General features: G+C 41.6%; 1 protein-coding gene across 1 annotated transcript; it reads left to right on the top strand.

Annotated features, from left to right (window-relative positions):
• The first annotated feature begins 15,879 nt into the window (after positions 1 to 15,879).
• LOC130975072 (uncharacterized) lies at positions 15,880 to 16,308 on the top strand. The gene has a single exon (XM_057899904.1). It carries the CDS (start codon positions 15,880 to 15,882, stop codon positions 16,306 to 16,308), a length of 429 nt encoding a protein of 142 aa, XP_057755887.1.
• Positions 16,309 to 24,889: the final 8,581 nt, after the last annotated feature.

Genomic DNA, 24,889 nt, shown 5'->3' with positions numbered 1-24,889 from the left:
GCCATTCTAGGACAGAGGAAAGACAAGCTAGTACATGTTATTTACTATGCTAGCAAGGTCCTTAATGAGAATAAAAGGAACTACACCACAACAGAGAAAGAACTTTTAGCCATAGTCTTTGCTTTTGACAAGTTTAGATCATATCTTATTGGCTCTAAAGTAATTGTATTCACTGATTATGCAGCACTCAAATACTTGCTTACCAAACAAGAATCCAAGCCCAGATTAATAAGATGGATTCTGCTACTCCAAGAGTTTGACATTGAGATTAAAGACAGGAGCAGAGCAGAGAATAGGGTAGCTGACCACCTCTTAAGAATTCCACAAGAAGAAGAGAAGCATAAAGTTGTAGTAAATGAAAGCTTCCCTGATGAGCAGTTGATGATGATCCGAGTAGCCCCTTGGATTGCAGACATAGCTAACTTCAAGGCTATTGGGGAACTACTGATGAGCGGATAATTTATACGCTTTTTGTCATTGTTTTTAGGTAGTTTTTAGCAAGTTCAAGCTACTTTTAGGATGTTTTCATTAGTTTTTATGTTAAATTCATATTTCTGGACTTTACTATGAGTTTGTGTGTTTTTCTGTGATTTCAGGTAAATTCTGACTGAAATTGAGGGATTTGAGCAAAACTCTGAAAAAGGCTGACAAAAGGACTGCTGATGCTGTTGGATTCTGACCTCCCTGCACTCGAAATGGATTTTCTGGAGCTACAGAACTCCAAATGGCGCGCCCTCAACGGCGTTGGAAAGTAGACATCCAGAGCTTTCCAGCAATATATAATAGTCCATACTTTATTCGGAAATTGACGACGTAACTTGGCGTTGAACGCCAAGTTTATGCTGCTGTCTGGAGTTAAACGCCAGAAAAACGTCATGATCCGGAGTTGAACGCCCAAAACACGTCATAACTCGGAGTTCAACTCCAAGAGAAGCCTCAGCTCGTGGATTGATCAAGCTCAGCCCAAGCATACACCAAGTGGGCCCCGGAAGTGGATTTATACATCAATTACTTACTCATGTAAACCCTAGTAGCTAGTCTAGTATATATAGGACCTCTTACTATTGTATTAGACATCTTTGGTCTCAGTTTTGTTTTATTCTTCATTCTAAGAGGCTATTGATCACGTTTTGGAGGCTGGCCATTCGGCCATGCCTGAACCTTTTACTTATGTATTTTTAACGGTGGAGTTTCTGCACACCATAGATTAAGGGTGTGGAGCTCTACTGTACCTCAAGCATTAATGCAATTCTATTTTCTTTTATTCAATTCTCTCTTATTCTTATTCCAAGATATTCATTCGTACCCAAGAACATGATGAATGTGATGAGTAAATAACCCTCATTATCATTCTCACTTATGAACGCACGTGATTGACAACCACTTCCATTCTACATGCAACCGAGCTTGAATGTGTATCTCTTAGATTCCCCAACAGAATCTTCGTGGTATAAGTTAGATAGATGGCGGCATTCATGAGGATCCGGAAAGTCTAAACCTTGTCTATGGTATTCCGAGTAGGATTCTGGGATTGAATGACTGTGACGAGCTTCAAACTCCTGAAGGCTGGGCGTGATGACAAGCGCAAAATAATCAATGGATTCTATTCCAACCTGATTGAGAACCGACAGATGATTAGCCATGCGAGTGACAGCCGCAGAGGATCATTTTCACTGAGAGGATGGGATGTAGCCACTGACAACGGTGATGCCCTACATATAGCTTGCCATGGAAAGGAGTAAGAAGGATTGAGTTGAAGCAGTAGGAAAGCAGGCGTCCTTGAGCCATACAGTATCTTCATATACTTAACTGAAATTCCTACCAATGAATCTGCATAAGTATTCTATCCCTTTTTATTTTCTGTTTATTATTTATTTTAGAAAATCCATAATCAATTGGTTTAATCTGCCTGACTGAGATTTGCAAGGTGACCATAGCTTGCTTCATACCAACAATCTCTGTGGGATCGACCCTTACTCACGTAAGGTTTATTACTTGGATGACCCAGTACACTTGCTGGTTAGTTGAACGGAGTTGTAAATTCAACCAGTGCCATAATAATGATTTCTCTCACAATAGTTTTTGTGTACATACCAAAGAGCCAATATTGTTGATCACAATTTCGTCCACCAAGTTTTTGGCGCCGTTGCCGGGGATTGTTCGAGTATGGACAACTGACGGTTCATCTTGTTGCTCAGATTAGGTAATTTTCTTTTCAAAAACTTTTTCAAAATTTTTCTTTTCTTTTTTTGTTTTTCCTACTTTATTTTCGAAAAAAAAAATAATAAAAATCCAAAAAAATTAGAAAATCATAAAAACTAAAAATATTGTGTTTGTTGTTTGAGTCTTGAGTCAATTTTTAAGTTTGGTGTCAATTGCATGCTTTAAAATTTTTTCTTGGATTTTTCGAAAATCCATGCATTCATAGTGTTCTTCATGATCTTCAAGTTGTTCTTGACAAGTCTTCTTGTTTGATCTTGATGATTTCTTGTTTTGTGTTGTTTCTTGTTTTTCATGTGCATCTTTGCATTCTTGTTTTCCATGCATTAAAGATTTCTAAGTTTGGTGTCTTGCATGTTTCCTTTGCATCAAAATTTTTTTTTTCTTGATGTTCATCATGATCTTCAAAGTGTTCTTGGTGTTCATCTTAACATTCATAGCATTCTTGCATGCATTCATTGTTTTGATCTAAAAATTTCATGCATTGAGCATTTTTGTTGTTTTTCTCTCTCAATTAAAAATTCAAAAATCAAAAAAATATCTTTTCCTTATTTCCCTCCAAAATTTCGAAATTTTGGGATTGACTTGGTCAAAAATTTTCAAAATTAGTTGTTTCTTACAAGTCAAGTCAAAATTTCAATTTTAAAAATCTTATCTTTTCAAAATCTTTTTCAAAAATCATATCTTTTTCATTTTTTTATTATTTTTGAAAATTTTAAAAATTATTTTGCAAAAATCTTTTTCTTATCTTTATATCATATTTTCAAAAATTAGCTAACAATTAATGTGATTGGTTCAAAAATTTGAAGTTTGTTACTTTCTTGTTAAGAAAGGTTCAATCTTTAAATTCTAGAATCTTATCTTGTAGTTTCTTGTTAGCTAAGTCATTTTAAAAATTAAATCTTTTTCAAAATATCTTTTTCTTAAAACTTTTATCTTATCTTTTTATCTTATCCTTTTTAAAATTTTATTTTTTTCAAAATTTGATTTCAAAATATCTTATCTAACTTTCTATCTTCTTATCTTTTTCAATTTTGATTTCAAATCTTTTCCAATCAACTAACTAACTTTTTGTTTGTTTCTTATCTTTTTCAAAATCACCTAACTACTTCTCCCTCTTCTATTTTCGAAAATATCTCTCTCTTTTTCAAAAATTCTTTTTAATTAATTAATTGTTTCATGTTTTAATTTTAATTACAACTTATCTCTAATTTTCGAAAATCACTAACCTCTTTTTCAAAATTGTTTTCGAAATTCTCCCTCTCTTTTCTTCTTCTATTTAATTATTTAATTACTAACACTTCTCTTCACCTCCCTTCATCTAAAAATCCGAATTCTTCTTCATTCTTCTACCCCTTCTTTTTCTACTAACATAAAGGAATCTCTATACTGTGACATAGAGGATTCCTCTTCTTTTCTTGTTTTCTTCTCTTTCATATGAGCAGGAACAGGGATAAAGGCACTCTTGTTGAAATTGATCCAGAACCTGAAAGGACTCTGAAGAGAAAATTAAGAGAAGCTAAAATACAACAATCCAGAAGCAACCTTTTAGAAATTTTCGAACAAGAGAGAGAGATGGCAGCCGAAAATAATAATAATAATGCAAGGAGAATGCTTGGTGACTTCACAAAGCCAACGTCCAAGTTTGATGGAAGAAGCATCTCCATTCCTACCATTGGAGCCAATAACTTTGAGCTGAAACCTCAGCTGGTTGCCTTGATGCAACAAAACTGCAAGTTTTATGGACTTCCATCTGAAGATCCTTACCAGTTTTTAACTGAGTTTTTGCAGATCTGTGAGATTGTAAAGACGAATGGAGTTGATCCTGAGGTCTACAGACTCATGCTTTTCCCTTTTGCTGTAAGAGACAGAGCTAGAGTATGGTTGGATTCACAACCCAAGGATAGCCTGGACTCATGGGATAAGCTGGTCACAACTTTCTTGGATAAATTCTTTCCTCCTCAAAAGCTGAGCAAGCTGAGAGTGGATGTTCAAACCTTCAAACAAAAAGATGGTGAATCCCTCTATGAAGCTTGGGAAAGATACAAGCAGCTGACCAAAAGATGTCCATCTGACATGTTTTCAGAATGGACCATATTAGATATATTCTATTATGGTCTCTCTGAATTTTCGAAAATGTCATTGGACCATTCTGCAGGTGGATCTATTCACCTGAAGAAAACGCCTGAAGAGGCTCAAGAACTCATTGACATGGTTGTAAACAACCAATTCATGTACACCTCTGAAAGGAATTCCGTGAACAATGGGATACCTCAAAAGAAAGGAGTTCTTGAAATTGATGCTCTGAATGCCATATTGGCTCAGAACAAAGTGTTGACTCAACATGTCAATATGATCTCTCAAAATCTGAATGGATTGCAACATGCATCCAACAGTACTAGAGAGGCAGCTTCTGAAGAAGCTTATGATCCTGAGAACCCTGCCATGGCAGAGGTTAATTACATGGGTGAACCTTATGGAAACACCTATAACTCATCATGGAGAAATCATCCAAATTTCTCATGGAAGGATCAACAAAAAACTCAACAAGGTTTTAACAATGGTGGACGTAATAGGCTGGGCAATAGCAAGCCATATCCATCATCTTCTCAGCAACAGACAGAGAATTCTGAACAAAACACTTCTAATTTAGCCAATGTAGTCTCTGATCTGTCAAAGGCCACTTTCAGTTTCATGAATGAAACAAGATCCTCCATTAGAAATTTGGAGGCACAAGTGGGCCAGCTGAGTAAGAAAGTCATTGAAACCCCTCCCAGTATTCTCCCAAGCAATACAGAAGAAAATCCAAAAGGAGAATGCAAGGCCATTGACATAGTCAATATGGCCGAATGCACAAGGGAGGAGGAGGACGAAAATCCTAGTGAGGAAGACCTCCTGGGACGTCCCTCAAGCAAGAAGGAATCTCCTATTAAGGATCAAAAGGAATCTGAGGCTCATACAGAGACCATAGAGATTCCCTTAAATCTCCTTCTGCCATTCATGAGCTCTGAAGACTATTCATCCTCTGAAGAGGATGAAGATGTAACAGGAGAGCAAGTTGCTCAATATTTAGGAGCTATCATGAAGCTGAATGCCAAATTGTTTGGTAATGAGACTTGGAAAAGTGAACCTCCCTTACTCATTAATGAACTGGATATTTGGATTCAGAAAATTCTACCTCAAAAGAAACAAGATCCTGGCAAGTTCTTAATACCTTGTACCATAGGCACCATGATCTTTGAAAAAGCTCTGTGTGACCTGGGGTCAGGGATAAATCTTATGCCACTCTCTGTAATGGAGAAGCTGGGGATCATTGAGGTACAACCTGCCTTGTTCTCATTACAACTGGCAGACAAGTCATTGAGACAAGCCTATGGAATAGTAGAGGACGTGCTAGTAAAGGTTGAAGGCCTTTACATCCCTGCTGATTTCATAATCTTAGACACTAGGAAGGAAGAGGATGATTGCATCATCCTTGGAAGAGCATTCCTAGCCACAGCAGGAGCTGTGATAGATGTCAACAGAGGTGAGTTAGTCCTTCAATTGAATGGGGACTACCTTGTGTTTAAGGCACATGGCCATCCCTCTGTGACAAAAGAGAGTAAGCATGAAGAGCTTCTCTCAGTTCAGAGTCAAGAAGAAGAGCCTCCACAGTCAAACTCTAAGTTTGGTATTGTGAGGCCACAACCAAACTCTAAGTTTGGTGTTAAGATCCCATATCCAAACTCTAAGTTTGGTGTTGGGACTACACTAAAATTGACCTGATCACCTTGTGGCTCCATGAGAGCCACTGTCAAGCTATTGACATTAAAGAAGCGCTTGTTGGGAGGCAACCCAATTTTATTTATCTAATTACTATTTTATTGTCATTTTGTGTTTTATTAGGTACATGATCATGAGGAGGCACGAAAAAAATCAAAAAAATTAAAAACAGAGTCAAAAACAGAAGAAAAAAATTTTTCACCCTGGAGGACGCACAGGCTGGCGTTCAACGCCAGTAAGGAGCATCTGGCTGGCGTTCAACGCCAGAACAGAGCACCATTCTGGCGCTGAACGCCAGAAACAAGCAACAACCTGGCGTTAAACGCCAGGAATGTGCACAGAGAGGACAAACTGGCGCTGAACGCCAGGAACAAGCATGAAACTGGCGTTCAACGCCAGAAACATGCATTACATGGGCGTTGAACGCCCAGAACGTGCACCAATGGGCGTTTGAACGCCAGAATGATACATGAAGGCATTTTACATGCCTATATGGTGAAGGAATGGTATTTCTTTTCACCTCAGGATCTGTGGACCCCACAGGATCCCCACCTAACATATTCCCACCTTACCTTTTAATCCTAATCACACTCTCCTAATCCTAATCTCATATTCACTCTTCCCCACATCACACTTCCCAAGAACCTTCACCAATCACCTCAATTCCTCTTCCCAATTACCCCATTCACCATTCACATCAACCCACTCTTCCCCATAAACCCCACCTACCTTCATCAAAATTCAAAATTACTTTCCCCCCATTCTCACCCAAAATGGCCGAACACCCACCCTCCCCTTTCCCTATAAATAACCTTCCATTCTTCTTCATTTTCACACATCAGAACCCCTTCTTCTCCCTCATAGCCGAACCTACCTCTCTCCCTCTCTCCCATATTCTCTTCTTCTTCTTCTACTCTTCTTTTCTTTTATTGCTCGAGGGCGAGCAAAATTTTAAGTTTGGTGTGGTAAAAGCATAAGCTTTTTTTTCGTTTTTCCATTACCAATGGCACCTAAGGCCGGAGCTTCCTCTAGAAAAGGAAAAGGGAAGACAAAAGCTTCCACCTCCGAGTCATGGGAGAGAGAAAGATTCATCTCCAAGAGCCATCAAGACCACTTCTATGATGTTGTGGCAAAGAAGAAGGTGATCCCTGAGGTCCCTTTCAGGCTCAAGAAAAATGAGTATCCGGAGATCCGACATGAAGTTCAAAGAAGAGGTTGGGAAGTCTTAACCAACCCCATGCAACAAGTTGGAATCTTAATGGTTCAAGAGTTCTATGCCAATGCATGGATCACTAGGAACCATGACCAAGGTATGAACCCAAGTCCAAAGAATTATCTCACAATGGTTAGGGGGAAATACTTGGATTTCAGTCTGGAAAATGTGAGGTTGGCATTTCACTTACCTATGATGCAAGGTGATGAACGCCCCTACACTAGAAGGGTCAACTTTAATCAAAGGTTGGACCAAGTCCTTATGGACATTTGTGTGGAAGGAGCTCAATGGAAGAGAGACTCCAAAGGCAAGCCAGTTCAACTAAGAAGACTGGACCTCAAGCCTATAGCTAGAGGATGGTTGGAGTTCATTCAACGCTCCATCATTCCTACTAGCAACCGATCTGAAGTTACTGTGGATCGGGCCATCATGATTCATGGCATCATGATTGGAGAGGAAGTAGAAGTTCATGAAGTCATCTCCAATGAACTCTACAAAATAGCCGACAAGTCCTCAACTATGGCACGGCTAGCCTTCCCTCACCTTATATGCCATCAATGTTACTCAGCTGGAGTTATCATAGAAGGAGATGTCTCCATTGAAGAAGACAAGCCCATCACCAAGAAAAGGATGGAGCAAGCAAGAGAAGCTCCTCACGGTCCTCAAGAGGTGCATGAGGAAGCTCATCATCAAGAAATCCCTGAGATGCCTCAAGGGATGCACTTTCCTCCAAACAACTATTGGGAGCAACTCAACACTTCCTTAGAAGATTTAAGCCACAATGTGGAACAATTAAGGGTGGAACATCATGAGCACTCCATCATTCTCCAAGGAATAAGAGAAGATCAAAGAGCAATGAGGGAGGAGCAACAAAGGCAAGGAAGGGACATAGAAGAGCTGAAGAACATCATTGGTCCTTCAAGAAGAAGACGCCACTAGAGGTGGATTCATTCCTTGTTCTTTATTTCTTTTTGTTTTCGATTTTTAATATTGAGTTTATCTATGTTTTGTGTCTTTATTTCATGATCATTAGTATGTAACCATGCCTTAAAGCTATGAATAAAATCCATTAATCCTTCACCTCTCTTAAATGAAAAAATGTTTTAATTCAAAAGAACAAGAAGTACATAAATTTCGAAAATAGCTCTTGAATGTAGTTTAATTATTTTGATGTGGTGACAATACTTTTTGTTTTCTGAATGAATGCTTGAACAGTGCATATGTCTTTTGATCTTGTTGTTTATGAATGTTAAAATTGTTGGCTCTTAAAAGAATGATGAACAAAGAGAAATGTTATTGATGATCTGAAAAATCATGAAATTGATTCTTGAAGCAAGAAAAAGCAGTGAAAAAGAAGAAGCTTGCGAAAAAAAAAAGAGTATATAGAAAAAGAAGGAGCAGTAGAAAAAGCCAATAGCCCTTAAAACCAAAAGGCAAGGGTAAAAAGGATCCAAGGCTTTGAGCATCAATGGATAGGAGGGCCCAAGGAAATTAAATCCAGGCCTAAGCGGCTAAATCAAGCTGTCCCTAACCATGTGCTTGTGTCATGAAGGTCCAAGTGAAAAGCTTAAGACTAAGTGGTTAAAGTCGTGATCCAAGGCAAAAGAGTGTGCTTAAGAGCTCTGGACACCACTAACTGGGGACTCTAGCAAAGCTAAGTCACAATCTGAAAAGGTTCACCCAGTTATGTGTCTGTGGCATTTATGTATCCGGTGGTAATACTGGAAAACAAAGTGCTTAGGGCCACAGCCAAGACTCATAAGTAGCTGTGTTCAAGAATCAACATGCTTAACTAGGAAAGTCAATAACACTATCCGAAATTCTAAGTTCCTAGAGAAGCCAATCATTCTAAACTTCAAAGGAAAAAGTGAGATGCCAAAACTGTTCAGAAGCAAAAAGCTACAAGTCCCGCTCATCTAATTAGAATTAATATTCATTGATATTCTGGAATTTATAGTATATTCTCTTCTTTTTATCCTAATTGATTTTCAGTTGCTTGGGGACAAGCAACAATTTAAGTTTGGTGTTGTGATGAGCGGATAATTTATACGCTTTTTGGCATTGTTTTTAGGTAGTTTTTAGCAAGTTCAAGCTACTTTTAGGATGTTTTCATTAGTTTTTATGTAAAATTCACATTTCTGGACTTTACTATGAGTTTGTGTGTTTTTCTGTGATTTCAGGTAAATTCTGACTGAAATTGAGGGATTTGAGCAAAACTCTGAAAAAGGCTGACAAAAGGACTGCTGATGCTGTTGGATTCTGACCTCCCTGCACTCGAAATGGATTTTCTGGAGCTACAGAACTCCAAATGGCGCGCTCTCAACGGCGTTGGAAAGTAGACATCCAGAGCTTTTCAGCAATATATAATAGTCCATACTTTATTCGGAAATTGACGACGTAACTTGGCGTTGAACGCCAAGTTCATGCTGCTGTCTGGAGTTAAACGCCAGAAAAACGTCATGATCCGGAGTTGAACGCCCAAAACACGTCATAACTCGGAGTTCAACTCCAAGAGAAGCCTCAGCTCGTGGATTGATCAAGCTCAGCCCAAGCATACACCAAGTGGGCCCCGGAAGTGGATTTATACATCAATTACTTACTCATGTAAACCCTAGTAGCTAGTCTAGTATATATAGGACCTCTTACTATTGTATTAGACATCTTTGGTCTCAGTTTTGTTTTATTCTTCATTCTAAGAGGCTATTGATCACGTTTTGGAGGCTGGCCATTCGGCCATGCCTGAACCTTTTACTTATGTATTTCTAACGGTGGAGTTTCTGCACACCATAGATTAAGGGTGTGGAGCTCTACTGTACCTCAAGCATTAATGCAATTCTATTTTCTTTTATTCAATTCTCTCTTATTCTTATTCCAAGATATTCATTCGCACCCAAGAACATGATGAATGTGATGAGTAAATAACCCTCATTATCATTCTCACTTATGAACGCACGTGATTGACAACCACTTCCGTTCTACATGCAACCGAGCTTGAATGTGTATCTCTTAGATTCCCCAACAGAATCTTCGTGGTATAAGTTAGATAGATGGCGGCATTCATGAGGATCCGGAAAGTCTAAACCTTGTCTATGGTATTCCGAGTAGGATTCTGGGATTGAATGACTGTGACGAGCTTCAAACTCCTGAAGGCTGGGCGTGATGACAAGCGCAAAAGAATCAATGGATTCTATTCCAACCTGATTGAGAACCGACAGATGATTAGCCATGCGAGTGACAGCCGCAGAGGATCATTTTCACTGAGAGGATGGGATGTAGCCACTGACAACGGTGATGCCCTACATACAGCTTGCCATGGAAAGGAGTAAGAAGGATTGAGTTGAAGCAGTAGGAAAGCAGGCGTCCTTGAGCCATACAGTATCTTCATATACTTAACTGAAATTCCTACCACTGAATCTGCATAAGTATTCTATCCCTTTTTATTTTCTATTTATTATTTATTTTAGAAAATCCATAATCAATTGGTTTAATCTGCCTGACTGAGATTTGCAAGGTGACCATAGCTTGCTTCATACCAACAATCTCTGTGGGATCGACCCTTACTCACGTAAGGTTTATTACTTGGACGACCCAGTACACTTGCTGGTTAGTTGAACGGAGTTGTGAATTCAACCAGTGCCATAATAATGATTTCTCTCACAATAGTTTTTGTGTACATACCAAAGAGCCAATATTGTTGATCACAATTTCGTCCACCAACTACCAACCAACATCAACAAACACATGAGGAGAAAGCTAATCAAGGATGCCAAACACTACTTGGGAGGCTCCTTGGAGGAGCAGAGAGTGAGCTATAAGCTCAACTAAAGATGGAGGAGTGTCAAGTTAGTGACAATAAAGAAGCGCTAGTTGGGAGGCACCCTAACACTTTATATCCTTTTGATTTATTGTTTTCTTAAAAGTAGATTGTGAATATTAGCTTAGGAAATTTAATTTCAGCTTTGATAGTTAGGATAGCTTTATGAATTATTTTGTCTCCTATTTTTTGGAAGTGCAACTTGATGAGGGCATTTATTGATGATGAGTGATTGTGCAAAGAACTAGCTAAAAAGCTATGTTTGGTGTGGCCACTCACCTACTAAATCTAGGCTTACAACCATTTGGATAAACTAATTTTTGAAGAGTAAGCCCAGAGATTAAGTTTGGTGTGGCCACCACTGATCTTACATCATCTACCATTTTTCTTGCATAAAAAGGACCATAAAAGAGGCATAATCTCATTTGATCATTGCAATTCATGCCTTAATTGATGAATGTCATAGTACATTGCTTTGAAATGAGTTTGTGCTAAATTTCAGGTGGAGAAGACATAAAAAATGGGAAAGAAAACAACAAAACAAGTGGGGCGTGTGAAGTAGGCGTGCCACTTGGAACAAATGCCACAAAAATGTATTGGCGTGACACGCCAGAAGCTGGGAATGGCACACTGGTACAACATTCTAGAGAGCAAAAATGAAGACCATCAAAGGGGCGTGGCACGCCAGAAGCAGGGCGTGGCACGTAAATTTGTTACTAGAGGAACCATCATTATGGCGTGCCACTTTATGTCGAAGGCGTGGCACGCCAGCCCCAGAGTTCACGTGGGCATGCCACTTGAGGACCAAGGCGTGGCACGCCAAGCCTATGAGACCCACAATTGAATGGGTGTGCCACTTGAGTAACAAGGCGTGGCACGCCAGTGAACAAGGAGACAATGCAAAAGCTGGGCGTGCCACTTGGTATCGAAGGCGTGGCACGCCAGCTCAAGATGTCCCACTAAGGCGTGCAACTTGAGTGATGAGGCATGGCACGCCAGCACCTAAAGAGGCCAAATAAAGCTGGGCGTGCCACTTGGTATCGAAGGCGTGACACACCAGCTCAATCATCTCACTTTGGCGTGCCACTTGAACATCCAGGCGTGGCATGCCAACCTCTGGGACCATGGCAAATGAAGGGCGTGACACGCTAGTCTCATGGCGTGACACGCTGGTAGTGTTTTCCAAAGGAGGAATTAAAGGGCCAGTGAACTCAGGCGTGCCACTTGGGAGATGAGGCGTGGCACGCCAGTAAGATGATGGAGCAAATGAAGGGCGTGACACGCCAGTCTCATGGCGTGGCATGCTGGTAGTATTTTCCAGAGAGGAAGAAGATGAGCCAATGAACTCAGACGTGCCACTTAGATGACAAGGCGTGGTACGCCATCAAGAGCGTGAAGATTTAAGAAGGTCGTTGGATGCCAGACTCTGGGCATGCCACGCTGGTACAAATTTCTAGAAGCATGGAGATAAGGAAGATGACATTGGGCGTGCCACTTGGTGTCGAAGGCGTGACATGCCAGGTTACTTGGCCATTTAAAATGTCCTGGGCATGCCACTTTGGCTCGAAGGCGTGGCATGCCAGGGGTTAAACAGAGGACGGTGTGCCACTTGAATGAAGAGGTGTGGCAAGCCAAATCAGAAACAGAAGGAGCGTGATACGCTAGAGAAGCACCAGTCACACGCCAGCTGGAAGATCACGTTTGTTGAGTTTCTTTTCCCTCCAAATTGTAAATTTCTTCACTTTTGTAATTTTCCTTTATTTTTTAGATCTAGGAGTAGTATAAATACCCTTGGAAGTATTGAAAAAGGGGAAGCAAGTCACAGAGTTTAGTTTTGGGGATTTCACTTTTACTTTCCACATTTCATCTCTTTCATCTTTTGTACTTTCTCTTTGAGCTTTGAGTAGCTAAATTTCCTCTCATTGAGAGAGGGAGCTCTATTGTACTTGATGGATTAATGATAGTAAATTTCTTCTTCTCTTCATCTTCTCTTTGATTTGCTAGAAGGAATTTTGATTTTCATGCTTAGTGTTCAATTAACTTGGAAAAGAGATTGAATGCAAAATGGGTTTCATGGGAACCTTGGAAAAGGAAACATGAAACCATGATAGAAATCCCTTCTCACACTTGAGTAGAATCTGGGTTTTGGTGTTTGGATATGGTGACATACAATCCTCCCTCTACTTAGACCTATGATGATGTGTGGTATAATCAGGGACCAAGCATATCTCTCTTCATGAGCAATTAGACCAAGGAATTGGCTATTGATCAAGATCTGAGAGATTGAGTCACCAAGGGATTGAAGCTCAATCAATCATGATTGCCAAGAGGTCAATGAGTTGCATGATTGAAGAGGATATGAGCTGGATTTAATCCAAAGAGACAATATCTCATGATCTCAATGAATTCCCCCATTCTTATCTCTCCCATTCTTTTATAGCTTTACTTATATTCTGCAAAATCCCATTCCCCTTTACATTCCTGTTATTTCCATTTCTGCATTTTATTGCTTTCTTTTATTCCTTTGCTATTTATGTTCCTGCCATTTATAATTCTGCACTTACAACTCATCCTGTTAAGCTTGACTAATTCACCAATTGAATAAATTTGCTCAAATCTACCAATCTCTGTGCATACAATCCCACTCCACTGTAGGTTAATACTTGACGATAATTTTAGTGCGCTTGCCAAAAGCAGATTCATCAATATTATTGGGGGAGTGAATTCCAAAATTATCAAGTTTTATGGCGCCGTTGCCGGGGATTGGTTTGAATTTGACAATGATTAAACTGATTGGAGAGCTAGATTACGCTATTTTTAACCTTTAATTGTTTTCTTATTCATTTCCTAGTGTAGCCTTTAAATTCCTTTCTAATTTCTATTTTTCTTTTTGTCTTTTTGAGATTTCTTTAGCTATTCATTGTTTATACTTTCACTCTTTTAACTGTTTGATTAATTGCATCACTTAAGCTAATCACTAATTTTAACTAAGGAGATTCCTTCACTTGCTCTTTTCTTGCTGTGTGTTGATTGTATGACAGGTAGAAGAGGAGAGACTTCATCCTCTTTTGATAGTAAACCTGAGAGAACCTTCCTTAGATTAAGGAGGGAGGCTAGATGGAAGGGTATAGTTGGAGAAGAACCAGTAGAGGAAGATCTAACAACCACCATGGAAGACGAAGCACACAAAGATGTTGGAGGAGGAGTTGGAAATCAAGCTGGGCAAGAGAGGATAGTCTTAGGCTCCTATATCAATCCAAATCCAGGAAAATGTGGCAACAGCATCCTCAAGCTAACAATCCATGCCAACAATTTTGAGTTGAAATCTCAACTCATCACACTAGTCCAGAATAACTGCTCATATGGAGGAGGTGCTCAAGAAGATCCAAATCAACATCTCAACACATTCTTGAGAATATGCGATACTGTAAAGTCTAATGGTGTACACCCTGACACCTACAAACTACTTCTGTTCCCTTTCTCGCTCAAAGATAAGGCAACAAAGTGGTTAGAATCATTCCCCGAGGAGAGCCTAACCACATGGGAGGATGTTGTGAACAAATTTCTAGCAAGATTTTACCCTCCACAGAGGATCAACAGGCTAAGAGTTGAGGTGCAGACTTTCAGACAGTGAGATGGTGAAACACTCTATGAGGCTTGGGAGAGGTTCAAAGATCTAACAAGAAAATGCGCACCAGATATGTTTAATGAGTGGGTGCAGCTCCACATTTTCTATGAAGGATTAACCTATGAATCGAAGAAGGCTATGGACCACTCTTCAGGGGGTTCACTCAACAAGAAGAAGACCATTAAGGAAGCCATAGATGTCATTGAAACTGTAGCTGAGAATGACTACTTCTATGCTTCAGAAAGAGGCCAAAAGAAGGGTGTGCTAGAACTCAATTCTATGGATGCCCTGTTAGCACAAAACAAGGCAATTACAACATAATTGGCAGCCTTAACTAAGAAAATGGAAAACTATCAAGTTACAGTTGTCCAAGCTCAAGCGCCACCCCAAGAAGAAAATGAACCAGAAGTTGAATGTGAGCAAGCAAACTATGTGCATAACCCCTCTCGACAACCATATGACCCTAACTCCAAGACATATAACCCAGGATGGAAGAACCACCCGAATTTTGGGTGGGGGAACCAACAAAATCACAACCAAGATCACAACAAACCATACCAAGCCAATCAATACCAGAATCACAACCCCAATCATCAGTCAAATAACAACAGACCATACCACAATCCACCTCACACATCATATCCTTCCAACCAGCAAACACACCACCATCAAGACACACTAACCCCAACCTCACAACCATGTGAAATCAAAGGTAACTTTGAGAGAGTAGAGGCCGCAACAGCACAGCTATCATCACAGCTCACAGTGGCTATTTCCACCCTCTTGGAAAGGCAAGCACAAGCTGAAAAGAAGATAGATACCAACCAAGAAGAATACATGTCGAATTTGAAGAACCAAGGTGCAACAATCTCAAAGCTGGAAGCACAAGTGGGGTTCTTATCCAAGCAAATCCCAATGCCTACACACACATTTCCAAGTGACACCATGGCCAACCCAAGAGGGGAGTGCAAGGTCATCACACTTAGAAGTGGAAAAGTGGTAGAAGATGCCACCCCAAACTAGGAGAACCACGAAGAAAAAACTGCAAAAAAGCCTGAAAATAGGAAGAAAGAAGAGGTCCCTAGCCCATCTTCACCAAAGCCAATCTTGAAGCCTTATCTGCCAAAGGCACCATACCCACAAAGGCTAAGGAAGGATGGGAAGGACAACCAATTTTCTAGATTTTTGGAAATCTTCAAAAAGCTCCAAATCAACATACCATTTGCTGAAGCACTGGAGCAAATGCCCCTCTATGCAAAGTTCCTGAAGGAGCTCATGACAAGAAAAAGAAACTGGGGAGAAAAGGAGACTGTAGTCCTAACTGAGGAGTGTAGTGCCATCATACAAAAGAAACTCCCCCAGAAAATGAAAGACCCAATGAGTTTCCAAATCCCCTGCATCATAGGGGATATCACAATTGAAAAGGCTTTATGTGACTTGGGGGCTAGCATCAATCTCATGTCCTTGAACATGATGAGAAGGATGAGAATTGAGGAAGCCAAACCAACAAGAATGGCACTCCAACTAGCTGACAGGACATTCAAGTTTCCACATGGAGTGGTGGAGGATTTATTGGTGAAGGTGGGAGAATTCATCTTCCCAGCTGACTTTGTTGTGCTGGATATGGAAGAAGAGGCAAACACTTCAATTATCCTAGGAAGACCATTCTAGCTACTGCTGGAGCCATCATTGATGTGCAAAAAGGAGAACTAGTCTTGAGATTACATGAGGAAAAGATGGTCTTCAATGTATTCAAGGCAATGAGCTATCCCAAGGAAGTAATAGGAGAATGAATGATGGTGGACACCATAGAACAAATAGTCCAAGGAGTCTTGGAAGAAGAGCAATACGAAGGAAGTATGGAATTGGAGCAACAGGCACCACGTGAAGAACCACCACAAGGAACCATGGAAAGTTCAATCATGACAAACCATAAGGACAACAATGGAGAAGAGGCACCAAAATTAGAGCTAAAAACCCTACCTCCAATCTTGAAATATGCCTATCTAGGTGACAACAGCACCTACCCAGTGATCATCAACTCAAGCTTATGCAAGGAGCAAGAAGAGGAGCTCATCCAAGTGCTGAAACAATACAAGGATGCTATAGGCTAGACACTCACAAACTTAAAAGGGATCAGCGCCTCAATGTGTATGCACAAGATCCTACTTGAGGAGGGTGCTAAGCCCTCAAGGCAACAACAAAGAAGGTTGAATCCAACCATAAATGAGGTAGTCTAGAAGGAAGTGTTGAAGTTGTGGCAAGCAGGGGTGATCTATCCCATCTCAGACAGCCCTTGGGTAAGCCCAGTACAAGTAGTTCCAAAGAAAGGAGGAGTCACTGTTGTAACAAATGAGAAGAATGAGCTGATACCACCAGGAAGGACCATTTTCCCCTACCATTCATGGACCAAATGCTTGAGAGGCTGGCTGGACATGAATACTACTACTTCCTTGACGATTATTCGGGTTACAACCAAATAGTTGTGGACCCAAAGGACCAGGAGAAAACTTCATTTACTTGTTCATATGGCATTTTTGCTTACAGGAGGATGCCCTTTGGACTGTGTAATGCACCTGCAACATTCCAAAGGTGCATGCTCTCCATATTTTCAGACATGATTGAGCGGTTTATTGAGGTGTTTATGGATGACTTCTCTGTATTTGGTAACACATATTCTGATTGCTTGCATCAGTTAGCCCTAGTGCTAAAGAGATGCCAAGAGATCAACATTGTTTTAAATTGGAAAAAATGCCATTTCATGGTTACAGAAAGGAGTGGTCCCTGGTCATAAAATCTCAAAGAAGGGCATAGAAGTGGACAGGGCAAAGGTAGAGGTGATTGAAAAGCTACTTCCACCTTGCAATGTCAAAGAAATTAGAAGCTTTTTGGGACATGCTGGTTTCTATAGGAGGTTTATTGGAGACTTCTCCAAGGTTGCCAAGCCATTGAGCAACCTACTCGTCTCTAATGTGCCTTTTGTTTTTGATAATGAATGTGTTCATACTCTGGGTCGAGTTACCTGACCCGGGATGATTGGAGATAAAAGCAACCGACCTCCTTAGGTCCAACTAGCCGACCTCTTCTCAAAGAGCTCGGCCAAATCGACAGGAGAGCCCAGTAAAAGGGTCAAACAGAGGAACACGACCCAAATCCTAGGGCAACCCAAGCCTATAGAGATAAAGGCGGTTCCATTGAAGATACATTGACCTCAACTCAAAGATAAAGATAAGATAAGATAACTAACTTATCTTATCCAAAAGGTCACATCTCATCATTATAAATACGCTGGAGCACCCAGGTATAACTCATACTCTAATTCTACATAAAACCTGCTTAATACCCTTGCTAACTTAAGCATCGGAGTCCCTTGCAGGTACCCCCCATCCTTCGGTGACAGAGGATCAGCAGCACCATCAGTCCAACAAGTCGGACGTACCAGCTCCGATTGTCATCCACCTGCCGGATACACCAGCTACGACCAGTACGGAAGATCTCGTCTGAGATCGATCTCCAGTTTCAGGTAATCCTCGAAACATTGGCGCCATTGCCGGGGACCTGGAAGTCATCCCATCACCGTGGTGGACGACCATGACAACGACCACGATTCAGGTCTGGAAGATAGAACACCGCACAAGAACGCGGATGTCACGCTGCAAGATACCCCGGAAACCAACAAGGACAAAGATTCACCAAATTCGAGGGCAATAGAAGCGCTCCTAGATCACCTAAAACAACTTGAAAAAGAAACCCAACAACAACGAGAAATCGGAAAAGATCTACAAAGAGAGGTGCGGTGACGTCGAGAATTGGAAGAAAAACTACAGCAATTGGAAGCCGATCTTAAATTAAAAGCCCCTTGGGCCAATCTCGAAGAAAAATCACGCAAAGAACAAGACCCGTTCACTAGGGAAATCATGAAAACCAAAATTCCAAAAGACTTTAAACTCTCGGATATGACCCTGTATGATGGCACCACGGACCCCAACCACCACCTCAGCAACTTCAGAAGCAGAATGTACCTTACCGACGCCCCAGATGCTGTTCGCTGTAAAGCCTTTCCAACAACTCTCACAAAGACAGCAATCTGATGGTTCGACAACCTACCCCCAAAGTCCATCTCAAGCTTTGATGACCTAGCTAAAAAATTCCTAGCCAGATTCCCCATTCAGAAAGATAAGGCTAAGCATGCCCCCAGCTTACTAGGGATCAAACAAGGAGATCGGGAGAGCCTCCGCAACTACATGGAGAGATTCAACAAAACGTGCATGGACATACAAAGTTTACCAACAGAGGCCGCCATTATGGGACTCATCAACGGCCTACGAGAGGGACCTTTTAGCCAGTCTATATAAAAAAGTACCCGACCTCCTTAGATGAAGTACAGGAACGAGCAGAAAAATATATCAACATGGAAGAAAACGCTCAGTTAGGAGAGACCTCAAAATCGGGGGCCTCCTACCGAGACAAAGACAAGGAATCCAAGAGAAAAGAAGATCGACAAGGGGAGAAAATAAAAAATTACCATAATTACACTCCTCTCAGGGCATCCATGGTCGAGATATACAAAGAAGTCTGCCATATAGAAAAAAATCCCCCCAGCACGGCCACTCAAAGGCAAAAGGGGAGGAGAAAACCAGAAGGAATATTGTGAATACCATCGAGTCCGAGGACACTCCACAAACAAATGCTTCGACTTAAAAAATATCATAGAAAAATTGGTGAGAGAAGGAAAATTAGATCGATTTCTGGCCACCCGAGATGATGATCAAAGAAAGAGACGAATGGATGTAGATACCGAACGAACCGAACGATCACCTCGGACACCAGAGAGACATGTCCACATGATACATGGCGGATTCGCAGGAGGTGGGATCTCCAAATCATCTCGCAAAAGATATCTCAAAGAAGTATATCATGTCGACGGAAAAGAGGAAGCACTCAACATCCCGGCAATAATATTCACTAAAGGCATCATCTCAGGACACGACGATCCCATGGTCATCACCATCATATTGGCAAATGCCAATCTACACTGCACCTTAATAGACCAAGAGAGTTCCGCCGACATCTTATTCAAAACAGCCTTCGATAAACTCGGCTTAGAAGAAAAAGAACTTAAAGCATATCCAAACAGTCTGTTCGGACTAGGAGATACCCCAGTTCAACTACTGGGATACATACCACTACATACAACCTTCGGAAAAGGGAACCAATCCAGGACCCTCAAAATAGACTACATTGTGGTCGATGTAAGTTTAGCTTACAATGCTCTCATAGGTCGGACAACACTCAACCAACTTGGCGCAATAGTCTCGACCCCACATCTATGTATGAAATTCCCCACTACGAAAGGAATAGCCACGATAAAAGCAGATCAAAAGATGGCACGTCACTGTTATAACGAAAGCCTAAACCTCAGAGGCAGAGGAGAAGAGTTCCATACAATCAAGCTGGGCGGAGTCCAACGACGAGAAGAGCTTCGTCCACAGCCAGAAGGTGAGATAGAGCAGATTCAGATCGGGGATACTTCAGAAAAAACAACTAATATCGGCACAATCCTAAGAGAAGATTCAAAAGAATTTCTAATACAATTCTTACGAGATAATGTTTATCTCTTCACGTGGAAAGCCGGAGACATGCCAGGAATAGACCCTAAGCTAATGAGTCATAACTTGGCGGTCTACCCAGGATCTCGGCCGGTACAGCAGAGACGAAGAAAACTTGGGCCAGAGCGATCCCAGGCTGTGGAAAAACAAGTACAAGCACTACTGGAAGCAAGATTCATAAGAGAAGTCAAATACCCACTATGGCTAGCCAACGTCGTCTTGGTGAAAAAATCAAATGGGAAGTGGCGAATGTGCACCAATTACACCGATCTCAACAAAGCTTGTCCAAAAGATCCATACCCACTCCCAAGTATTGACACTCTGGTAGATGTTTCCTCCGGATATAGATATCTCTCGTTTATGGATGCATACTCGGGGTACAACCAAATCCCCTCGTATCCACCAGATCAAGAAAAGACCTCGTTCTTAACACTGAAAGCAAACTACTGCTACATTGTGATGCCTTTCGGTCTCAAGAATGCAGAAGCTACTTATCAAAGGCTAATTTATAAAGTCTTCTCGGATCACATCGGAAAGGTCATGGAAGTCTACGTGGACGACATGCTAATAAAAATACAAAGCGAAGAGACATTATTGTCCGACCTGGCCCAAGTGTTCGACACCATAAGAAAGCATGACATGTGACTCAATCCCGCAAAATGCACCTTTGCAGTAGAAGCGGGCAAATTCTTAGGTTTCATGCTCATACAAAGAGGAATTGAAGCAAATCCAGACAAATGTCATGCCATACTCAACATGAAGAGCCCAACCTGTGTCAAAGAAGTACAGCAACTCAACGGGAGATTGGCCGCCCTATCCCGATTCTTAGCAGGAGCTGCGATAAGATCTCTCCCCTTCTATGCTACTTTAAGAAAGGGAAAACAGTTCGAATGGACAACAGAATGTGGGCAAGCCTTCCAAGACTTTAAGAAGTTCTTAGGATGGCCACCTATCTTGACCACGAGAAGGAGAACCACTCATATTATATCTCGCAGTAGGAAGCCGGGCAATAGCCTCAGCACTAGTCAGAGAAGACGAGAATGGACAATAACCCGTCTACTTCATTAGCAAAGCACTACAGGGATCTGAGTTGAACTACCAGAAAATAGAAAAATTCGCCTATACTCTCATTGTAACATCCCGACGACTCTGTCCTTACTTCCAGGCTCACACCATTAAGGTTCGAACTAACTAGCCCTTAAAAGGAATATTGCAGAAAACAGATTTAGCAGGCAGAATTCTACAATGGGCAGTCAAGCTGTCAGAGTTCGACCTCCAATATGAAGCTCAGACGGCCATCAAATCACAGTATCTGGCCGACTTTATCACAGAATTCACAGATGCCCTGGAAACCCTCACAGAATGGAATCTCTATGTGGACGGTTCTTCAAATAAAACTGGAAGCGGCGCAGGCGTAATAATAGAGAGCAACCAAGGAACCCAAGTTGAGCTCTCCCTCAAGTTTGGGTTCCCGGCCTCAAATAACCAGGCGGAATATGAAGCATTGTTAGCTGGTTTGAAGCTCGCTGAAGAGGTGGGAGCTCAAAAACTTAACATTTACAGCGATTCACAAATGGTCACATCACAAATAACAGGGAACTACCAAGCCAAAGATCCCACCATGAAAAAGTATTTGGATAAGACCAAGGAACAACTCGGACAAATCAGGGAATATAAGATCTGCCACATACCCCGCGAACAAAATGCCCGAGCTGACGCACTCTCGAAACTAGCCAGCACCAAACCAGGGGGAAACAATAGAAGCCTCAACCAGGAAATGTTACAGAACCCGTCAATCTCGGAAGAGAAAAAAGTCCTAGCCATAGTAAACCAGGACCAAGGATGGATGACCCCCATAATCAACTACCTCAAAACAGGAACACTCCCCACAGAAGAAAAGGAGGCAAATAGGCTAAAAAGGGAGGCACAATACTGCACCACCATAAACAACATCCTGTACAAAAGAGGAATCTTAGTACCATTATTAAAATGCGTGCCGACCTCCCACATAAAGGAAGTGTTAGAAGAAGTACACGGCGGCATTTGTGGCAATCATCTCGGAGCACGGGCCCTCGCCAAAAAAGTACTCCAGGCAGGGTTCTATTGGCCAACATTACAGAAAGAAGCCACAGAATTTGTAAAGACATGTCCACCATGTCAGAAACATGCCAACTTTCACATCGCCCTGCCGAAAAGCTTATCAGCGTGACTTTGCCTTGGCCGTTTGCAAAATGGGGACTCGATCTTCTTGGCCCCTTTCCCCAGGGATCAGGACAAGTTAAATTTCTCATAGTAGGGGTAGATTACTTTACAAAGTGGATCGAGGCAGAACCCCTAGCCAATGCCACCGCCCAAAGAAGCCGAAAATTCCTATATAGAAACATTTCCACAAGGTTCGGAGTTCTATATTCAATAACCACAGACAATGGCACTCGATTCATAGATGCAGGCTTCAGAAAACTAGTAGCTGACTTGAATATAAAGCACCGGTACACCTACGTTGAACATCCACAGGCCAATGGATAGGCCAAAGCCGCCAACAAAGGGAGCCTGGGCAGAAGAGCTTCCACAGATCCTATGGGCATATCGAACGACGCAACCTTCCACCACAAAAGAATCCCCCTTCCGGTTAGAGATTGAGGAAAGATCGAGTTACCCGACCCGAGATGATTGGCGATAAAAGCGACCGACCTCCTTAGGTCTGACTAGCCGACCTCTTCTCAAAGAGCTCGGCCAAATCGACAGGAGAGCCCAATAAAGGGCCCAAACAGAGGAACACGACCTAAATCCTAGGGCAACCCAAGCCTATAGAGATAAAGGCGGTTCCATTGAAGATACGCTGACCTCAACTCAAAGATAAAGATAAGATAAGATAACTAACTTATCTTATCCAAAAGGTCACATCTCATCATTATAAATACGCTGGAGCACCAGGTATAACTCATACTCTGATTCTACATAAAACCTGCTTAATACCCTTGCTAACTTAAGCATCGAAGTCCCTTGCAGGTACCCCCCACCCTTCGGTGACAGAGGATCAGCAGCACCATCAGTCCAACAAGTCGGACGTACCAGCTCCGATTGTCATCCACCTGCCGGACACACCAGCTATGACTAGTACGGAAGATCTCGTCCGAGATCGATCTCCAGTTTCAGGTAACCCTCGAAACAGAATGCATGTCAGCCTTTGAGGAGCTTAAGAACAAACTTTGCTCTACACCTATCATAGCACCACCATGTTGGGATCTACCCTTTGAGTTAATGTGTGATTGGTGCGCGAAATTGTGAACAATACTTTTTCACAACTCTCATAATTCCCGGTAATGGCTCCAAAAACTTGGTAGCTCAATACCATGGCATTACACAACTTCGCACAACTAACCAGCAAGTGCACTGGGTCGTCCAAGTAATACCTTACGTGAGTAAGGGTCGATCCCACGGAGATTGTTAGCATTGAAGCAAGCTATGGTCATCTTGTAAATCTTAGTCAGGCAAACTCAAATGTATATGATGATGAACGAAAATAATATAGAAGATAAAGATAGTGATACTTATGCATATCATTGGTGTAAGAGCTTCAGACAAGTGTATGAAGATGCCTTCCCTTCCGTCTCTCTGCTTTCCTACTGCCTTCATCCAATCCTTCTTACTCCTTTCCATGGCAAGCTCGTGTAGGGTTTCACTGTTGTCAGCAGCTACCTCCCATCCTCTCAGTGAAAGCGATTGCATATGCTCCGTCACAGCATAGCGGAATTCATCTGTCGGTTCTCAATCAGGCCGGAATAGAATCCAGTGATTCTTTTGCGTCTGTCACTAACGCCCCGCCCTCAGGGTTTGAAGCACGTCATAGTCATTCAGTCATTGAATCCTACTCAGAATACCACAGACAAGGTTAGACCTTCCGGATTCTCTTGAATGCTGCTATCAGGTCCTGCCTTTACCACGAAGACTCTGATCTCACGGAATTGAATGGAAGAACAATAGTAATTGCATTAATACTCGAGGTACAGCAGAGCTCCACACCCTTAATCTATGGTGTGTAGAAACTCTACCGTTGAAAATACATAAGAACAAGGTCTAGGCATGGCCGAATGGCCAGCCTCCCAAAGGTCTAAGATAGCATAAAACAAAGATGGCTACCAAAGTTCTTGATGTCTCTATACAATAGTAAAAGGTCCTACTTATAGAAAACTAGTACATAGATGAGTAAATGACATAAAAATCCACTTCCGGGCCCACTTGGTGTGTGTTTGGGCTGAGCAATGAAGAAATTTCGTGTAGAGACTCTCCTTGGAGTTAAACGCCAGCTTTAGTGCCAGTTTGGGCGTTTAACTCCCAATTAGGTGCCAGTTCCGGCGTTTAACGCTGGAATTTCTTGAGGTGACTTTGAACGCCGGTTTGGGCCATCAAATCTTGGGCAAAGTATGGACTATTATATATTGCTGGAAATCCCAGGATGTCTACTTTCCAACGCCATTGAGAGCGCGCCAATTGGGCTTCTGTAGCTCCAGAAAATCCACTTCGAGTGCAGGGAGGTCAGAATCCAACAGCATCTACAGTCCTTTTGAGTCTCTGGATCAGATTTTTGCTCAGGTCCCTCAATTTCAGCCAGAAAATACCTGAAATCACAGAAAAACACACAA

The sequence above is a fragment of the Arachis stenosperma genome, chromosome 4 (assembly GCF_014773155.1).
Source record: "Arachis stenosperma cultivar V10309 chromosome 4, arast.V10309.gnm1.PFL2, whole genome shotgun sequence".
In the NCBI taxonomy this organism is placed as follows: Eukaryota; Viridiplantae; Streptophyta; class Magnoliopsida; order Fabales; family Fabaceae; genus Arachis; species Arachis stenosperma.
This window is presented reverse-complemented; position numbering and strand designations above follow the sequence as displayed.

Bases quoted from the DNA above. Each gene is read 5' to 3' on its own strand.
- LOC130975072 (XM_057899904.1), top strand. From the start codon at position 15,880: ATGCCCCTCTATGCAAAGTTCCTGAAGGAGCTCATGACAAGAAAAAGA.